The sequence below is a fragment of the Opisthorchis viverrini genome (assembly GCF_000715545.1).
Source record: "Opisthorchis viverrini unplaced genomic scaffold opera_v5_61, whole genome shotgun sequence".
NCBI classification, from domain to species: domain Eukaryota; kingdom Metazoa; phylum Platyhelminthes; class Trematoda; order Opisthorchiida; family Opisthorchiidae; genus Opisthorchis; species Opisthorchis viverrini.
Window position 1 is genome coordinate 1,630,099 of NW_008751717.1, and position 7,974 is coordinate 1,638,072.

Below are 7,974 nucleotides of genomic sequence, written 5' to 3' on the forward strand. Positions count from 1 at the left end.
GTGAGATTAAATGGCAAAAAATGTACCTCAACGCCATGTGCCACGCATAAAAGTGTCATAAGTACGCAGGGAACCCACCATGGCAAGCAAACACAAGTCACCTTAGGAAGTGCCAGTTCAATAACAGCCTTAGCGGATTGAGGAAAGCAGATCCCTCGTTAAGAGATGATCATCGGTTGATGAACCAAAAAGTCGATATCACAACCGATGGCATGTAGGGCTGAGATTATGGCGAGGGAATGTTCATCAGCACCATACTTCTGCTTCTTCTCATTCTACACTGTCACTCCACGCCCATCCGAGATTATGCTGACGTCTGTTACAGTTGCACGGCGATCTCGAACAGCGATTAGGTCGGGTTTGATAAACGACGTAGAAGTAGGGGCTCTCAACTCCTCGAAGACGGTGTAACCCAGTTGACGGAGGCGTTTTGCAAGTTTCCTTGCAACCCGATTATGACGAGCATATCTGGCATCATGTATGAACGATACTGTGGCAGCTAAAACCACTGTACGCCAAGTAGGCGGTTCTTACAGATGATGGTGCTGCTGCTGCTGATGATGATGATGGTGATGATGTCAACTAATGAGATGATGGTGGGAACAAAAAGAGACGACTATCGTATCTTCAACAGTGGAGTGAATCGTGGTTTGTAGAGAAATTCTTGCGGGATAGAATAGTTAATCACATAATTGGGTTGGAAGTAGAGGATCATTTTGTGTCCCATAGCACACAAGTACCCCTTCTATTTGTTTTTTTCCTAATTGACTCAGTGACTTTTTCACCTAGGTTACACCAGACAGTCGTGACTATCTTCTGAAACATCCATTGGTCCAGTTGATCACTGCGTTTTGAGAATTTGTACTGCTTCGATAAACAAATAGTTTTAGCAGTTAAACCCAGAGCATGGCACATGTGTTTTTACCCGCTTTTAGCTTGAGATCGTATTAAATCAATGATATCTTGTGTGCTTCTGACAAAACAAATATATATTGCCGAACGCATGGGTATGTTTCGTAATGTCATATGGCTTTGACAGTACTATACAACTGATGGTACCGAATTTATCCCTTTTAGAGCGTATTAGATCAGACAGCTGACGAATTACCTTATCCGCTGTAGAATTCAGTCATCTTGCACAGAACCCATTTTGGTAACCTGAATATTATCGTATTTTTAACTCCACACAACAAACTCTAGGGATGTCAATCCCATTTAGAGGACATCGCGTTAAGCGCGCTCAGTAAATATCGCTGCCGAACGAGGAGCCACGAATGCAGCTTTTGTGTGTCCTGCTGACACTTGCTCATTCTGTCATTCCATCCCTCGCCATCCAGTGAAATCAAGGTCATAGCGGCAGCTAAAGTCAGTTTATTGGATTAGAACCTAAGACGTTTCATTTAAATGGCTCTTTACTTGTAACCTATCTCAACTTTTTTGTCCGTAAATCCCGGAAAACGGCAACCACAGTAATCAAAACAGCTACGCCAAAACCTCACAACTCCGGTTTCCGCTCTCCGTCTGTAATTCCCACGTTGTTCCAATCACTTGAAAAACTCCGCTGAATCCATCAACCAAAACGAATTCAATTTTTAGAGAGAAGTCCCTTGAGGTTGATATAGTACTGTTAGATCATTTTCTAGGCAAAACAACACCACCCACATTGCGCAAAATAAGGGTATATTTAATAACTAGTATAAACAGATAACTCTATAGAAAACGGGTTCGGAACAAGAAGAAATGTAGAGTGAATGATTTAGCGATAAAAAGTCTTGCCAGAAATATGAGAAAGATTACGGAAACTCTCGTTGATATTACGTACTGATTGATTAGGAAGATCAGTCGTTTTTCGTGATGATAATCCCAAATGTGGAAACATATTACTCGCCTCAGAACTCTTCCTAAAGTTCATCGAGGAAAAAAGGTTCCGAAGGTTGAATGGTGAAGACGTGGTGTATGTGGAATCGGGTGAGCAGCGTGGAAACTTCGATCGGATAGTTTCGTCAGAACATGGTGCACTGATTTTCCGCGATTTGAACGGATCAACTGACATGTCCAGAGGAACTCGTCCCTGATCACATTCTGGGTTCGCATTGATTGTTACTTTTCGCAATTCCCCCTCTAACTGAGAGAGCTTCTGGCTCGATACAACCAAGTTGTCTCTAAGCTCCTCGCATTCTTTTATTAACTAACAGATAGGAATATCGTTATATCTGCAAATACATACAGCTTCCTTTTCGGCCTGTAACCTTTGATTTTTGCGTTCCAAATTGCTAAGAATAGTTTTGCAGCTAGCTTCCATGTTTCTACTCTTTTCAGTCAGTTTATAGTTTATGTATTCATAATATTTTATCTCTTGAGCTTTCTGGAAGTTATAAAATTCCAATGCACGTCTGCAAACATCCAAAATGGTTTCTGGGCTCTGTCCCATCAAAATCATTGTCCGAAATTGCTCACATGGCTGTAGATCAACCTAAACAAAATTCCAAGCCTCGATCACTGTTCACATACCTCCATCAGCTCACAGTTGTTATTCAGACGTGTTCTGCAAACTGGGCACTGGACTTCGCCATCAGCGGTTTTTAGCTGCATGGGATTATGGTCTGTGCAAAATATGTGTTTGCAGACAGTTGCAACCGCGCAGATTCTCAGTGGTTGCTTGCATTTGCGGTAGTTGCAGAGCAACATTTTGTAAATAAGCCTTCAGAAAGAGGGATCCTATAGGGTACAGTGTCGCACTGCAATGGGAAAAGGAGTAGTTAACACAAGTTTCCCAAAGCATCATCGGAATAATAGCCAAGATCTAAAACTGAATAGTATCAGAGTGGCTCTTTTCAAGGAAGAAATGCGACCTGTTTGGCTTAGAATTAGAGTCATCTCTGGATTAGCTGCTTACATACCGCATTTCGAATGAACTCGTCCTTATGTTTGATCACAACGCAGAAAACAGGTTTTGACAGTAAATTTTCCAATAAATCTTCTCAGGTGGTAACAACCTGTTCAGATAAATGAAAACAGTACAAAGCGAGTAAATTATTTAAACTCGTCGGCTTCCAAAGAACAATATTTTTATGTTAAACCCCCTGGAACAGCAAATCTTAAATAAAAAGTGATAAAATTATTTGATCCCATCGATTTTGGGTCGCTCTGTATAAACAAAACCCGCTATATAGTTGCTTTTAAGCTCCACATACAGGAACGGACCTCAGTTTCTCCTTTTCTACGCTGTTTTTTTGTTAGAAAACTGCACCAAACTCCTCAACAGCTCGACAGTTATGTGACAAAATCTAATTGAAATGACCTGAAATTCAAGGAGAAACATAAATCCATATCAGTTCTGTCGGTTTTGTGGCCAGGAACGTAGCTACACAAATCTCAATGACCAGAAGTGCTTGTGGCACAGAAACAGCTTGTCGTTAGTTTTCAAAGATGTGTGAATCACAATAAATTCCAAGTGGTATTATTGTAGAATTGCAGGAATTGGCCAGTGCATGTGGAGATCTGAGCTGCCCTCAAGTCCATCATTGTTGGTATCCTATAGTCTGCTGGAGTCAGTGAACTGGTATGTCGTGGAATGTTGTTGCATCCGCTATGTGTGCTTAGTTGCCACCTGGAAGAAAAATACAATTACCACTCTCTGTTTGGAGTAACAGGAACCTAGAGGCAGATACGACATGACGGGGTATAAAAAATTGATTTTCCTCACAAGACGTCCGGTGCTGTATGCCTCACAAAACGAGGACGACATGACTTGTTTTGAGAAACTGTAGGCGAGCCAGCTGATGTCAGTTGATCTTAGAATGTCAGTTTGTATCCAGTTTGTTTAAATTAGCACTGGTAGTGTCGGCGCCTCAAATGTCTGCGACGACTTAGCTTTAGGTCATTCTATTTACCCTGTTTCATCCCATCTGTTATGGCGTCTTACTAAAAAAAGTTGGCATCTTTGTGCTGTAGTAAAGCGCTGGTAAATTTTTCTGATGTTGCTTGCGGCGATAATTATATCATCAATTGACGCCTGGTTTACTAAGACAAAATCATTGATCAACCACTGGAAGTCATCCCAGGTCGTCAACTTTGTTAAAACACAAAAAGTAGAAGTTCAGAAGTTTGGAAGACGATAGACCACTTAGCTTACATTATGAACAGATTCGTCATTTAATCTTCTGAATCAAGTTTTCCATATCTCTGCGACAAAAAGTGATAATACGAAAGGTAAGGAAACGCTCACTTATGTTATCTTTGTTATTAATTGCGCTGTAACAACTCATGGGAAAATTTCGCACCCAGAGAAAGATGGGTATCCAAAAAACAAAGGCCAATAGTTTTAATAAACCAAAAATAGTGCGATCAAAAATGGTCCGAAATTGGAGCATTGAGGTAATTTCATGATGCATTTCGGCAAGTAACGAAGCTTACAACACTGGGACACGTGATCATGTTATTCAAGTTCAGGGCTAACTTTGGGACTCCATATCCAATCCGCTGCTCTTTACTAATGATAGGGGCTAAACGGTTTGCTCCGTTATTTCCATTTATGATGTGCAACTCAAATATTTCGAACTTCTTGTCTACTCATTAGTAGTTGAAAAAATAGCTGTATACATTCTGAAATGGTGACTGGTTTGAGTGCACCAGCCAAAACATTTTCCTACTCCTCCGTTGTTTACATCAAAATTTAAAAGTCGTGAAGTACCTGCCAGCCATATCTTAGATCTTTACTCTTGACATTTCGTGGGCAGCTTCAGATATCGGTTTCCCACGTTACTCTGAAATAGTTCAGTCTCACCGAGGTACATATATTCTGTAGTGCGATAGTTAAAGGAAAGGTGTCCTTGTTTGTACTTCCGCCCTGCAATTTCTTACGGATATTCATGATTATAACTGCTGAAATTTCTGTAAGCTAGTTGATCCTAATTTAGTTTATAGGTAACATGCTAGCTGTCTGCGCATTTGAGATCTCCGACACGTTTTTGCACAAGGCAAAACTTGCCTCTTTCATACCTGCTTTCACAACCAAGACTTCGTCAACTATCTTCCGCTCCTTACTTTCCGTGACTATCTGCTACTTAGGTGTGAGATGCAGTATCATTAGGTTAGACTGAACTAATGAGAGGACAGACTTTATCCAAACAGACTGCACCAAACTATGCACTCACCTTTGTTAAAATATTAGGATATTTCCTGTCGTAAATGTTTATTGCTGTGACACGATCAGATGCGCGGACAAGATCTATATGCTATGCGTCACTAAAAGGTCCTTTAGGGGTCTCCATATCACGATGAACCACAGATCTCCTGGAGCGAAATGCACAATCATTTAGTTTTCACAAGCAAAAGAACTAGGATAGTTCGCTTGAAAATTCAACCGCATTGGAGGTCATTACAAGTCATCCGTGCGCGCTTTATTCACTTCTGGATAAAAGGCTAAAGTGAAAGGTTTAAGGATAAATAAACAATTCTCGCACATTGCATTTGCCAACCTCGGAGAAACCCTTGTACACCATTCAGTCTACATGAGCATAATGGACAGTTTTCAACGGTCCGAGATACGAGGAGGATGTATATTTGCGGGAATTCAAAAATGGAAGCTCGGTTTTTAAAAAAGAGGCTTGTTGTAATATGGATACTACAAGATGGTCAGCTTGACCTTGGTAGTAACGGGACTATTGGCATCTCTTTTGAATCGTCACCTTACGGTGGCTCGTGAAACACTGATTTCAGAGCACCAAGCAGGATTCCGACCTTGTAGGGTTTTCACTGACCAAATATTCACACCACTTTAGGTGGTAAAACAACTTGATATGTACAAATGACCCACAGTTATAGTACTTATGGATTTTCAAGGCTAATTTGACTCGGTTGACTGGTCTGTTCTCCTTGAAGTACTTGCACACCAAAGAATGTCCCCGAAAGTTCGTGAACATAATAAGCTCCTGTATTCTCAGACTTTCAAACGTGTGAAGGCAACCGGCGGGCCCTCCAAGAGCTTCCGTATACAAAGCTCTACTCGTTCCTATTTAACTTTGCGATCGACGAAATCTTGAGAAGAAAGCCAGAAGGTCTTCAAAACCTAGGCGCTTAAATGGCTTGTGATCTGGTCAATCTGGAATGTGAAGACGATATCTTTCTCGTCTTTGCAAACAAAGAGAAGACGCAGGTTTTTGGATGAACTGACCAAAGTCACTTCGTCCTTTGGAATGCCTTTTGCACCCACAGAGTGTAAGGTTATGATCCCGGACATACATACACTGAACACGCTACTTACAATCCGGGGAGAGGTACTGAAAGTCATAAAGCGCTTTGCGTATCTTGGAAGTTGAATTAGTTCTGATTGCACTGTGATAGATGAGGCCACTGCGCAAATCTGCAAAGCTCGGCTCGTTTTTCTAATTTGAGACACCCATGGCGTCAAAGTGGTGTAATCCTGAATCTCAAGGGACGTGTATCAGGCTACAATACGGACTGATTTGCTGTATGGGTGTGAGACTTGGCCGTTTCGAGCAGCGAAACTGTTGTTTCCCATGCCCAACTAGGGGTAGCGGAGGCAGAGGGGTGGCCAAATCTTGACCCGGCAGAGGGTTATGAAAGAGATTACGAAACGATTTGGTGCTGTCGTTGCTACTAGCCTTCGAGGATCGGAACCGCGTGATACACACCATGCCTCGTTGGAGACGCTGCAAAATATGGCTGCGAATCTTAGTTACTTTCTGTTCGGATTAACTGGATGGGTGTTTGGAAGTGTAGGTACCTCGGAATGTTTGTGATAAGTAAACACTAAGTCCGTTCCCCATCCACCATTATTTTTCCCTCACAACGGCAGCGAACCATCGATGCTGATGATGTCGGTGAGTATGATGACGATTATGTATTAGTAGAAATGTCCAAATAAGCACCTGGCTCTTGTTATGCGACTGTTCAGTACAAGAAAATGTTGGAAATTGTTGTTGTTGAAAACTCCAAGAAAAACTGTTGGAGTTTTGCGACAGAATTAGAATAATAATTACAGTCAACCAGGCAGTAACACGGAAATTCACACTAGAGTGCTTATTAGTGCCGACTCAGGCCGAGAGTTTGCAGATAACTGTCGACATCCACAAAGTAATGTTTAGCTATCAAAGCAAAGAAGACAGGGAGGAGTTCTAGCTCCCCTAGCAGCTAAACTCGGTTATTAGTCGGTTATATGGCGGTTATTTAACCGTGTAGCTATCATCAATCAACATGAAGTGTTGTTGCCACAATTTTTACATAAGATTTTCTTATCACACAAAGTGTTGGCATGAAACAACAGCGCATTATTCCAATGGATTTTAAGGAACCCGTTTTGACACTTTTTTGTTTATCTGCATCAGCGTTTAAGTAAATGGCCGTAGCCACCAAGCCCATTCCCAGGATCGTCACTGATCCACGCTCTTGCTGTCTCCACGTGTTTCTGAATTTCTATCTGGAGGAATGGTAAGTCATGACTGCTGATACATGTATGACAACTGTAGCCTTCCAAACGTGGTTTGCTCATTTCAAGGTGGACACTTGAACGCAAACTAAAGCGCGCTAGATAGTTAGCCTTGGAACAACCACCCAATTCGATGAACGCACGCGACTTTCACCCTGCAGATCAGGAGATCGATTCACTGGCGCGCAGTAAAAATTCCATTAGATGAATAATGTTCTAATTAGATGAACAACAAAATGAGGCGGATAATGAAGAGGCGAGTATGTTCCAGCCTAGTTTGGCGCACATTTTCCGAGACTGGATGATTTCGACCAATGTCCCCTTCAGTACCGTGAATCGCCTGCTTGTATCATTGCAGCATAAGCTCCCTGAACTGCCTCGAGATGCGCGGACACTGATGAGAACACTCCGGTCATGTCCAACTAGAGAAGTCCCCCAGGAGAATACATCTACTTGGGCATTGCGAACGGGCTTCGCCGGGTTGTGCCGATGTACTTGCCACCCCAACCTCCTATTATCCATTT

General features: G+C 42.0%; 1 protein-coding gene across 1 annotated transcript; it reads right to left on the reverse strand.

The window, feature by feature from the left end:
- Nucleotides 1-1,756: 1,756 nt before the first annotated feature.
- T265_03986 (hypothetical protein) lies at nt 1,757-2,688 on the reverse strand (the record flags this gene model as incomplete). The annotated part of the gene is made up of 3 exons (XM_009168593.1): nt 1,757-2,188; nt 2,228-2,461; nt 2,512-2,688. 3 exons carry the CDS (start codon nt 2,686-2,688, stop codon nt 1,757-1,759), a joined length of 843 nt encoding a protein of 280 aa, XP_009166857.1.
- Between the last annotated feature and the right edge of the window lie 5,286 nt (nt 2,689-7,974).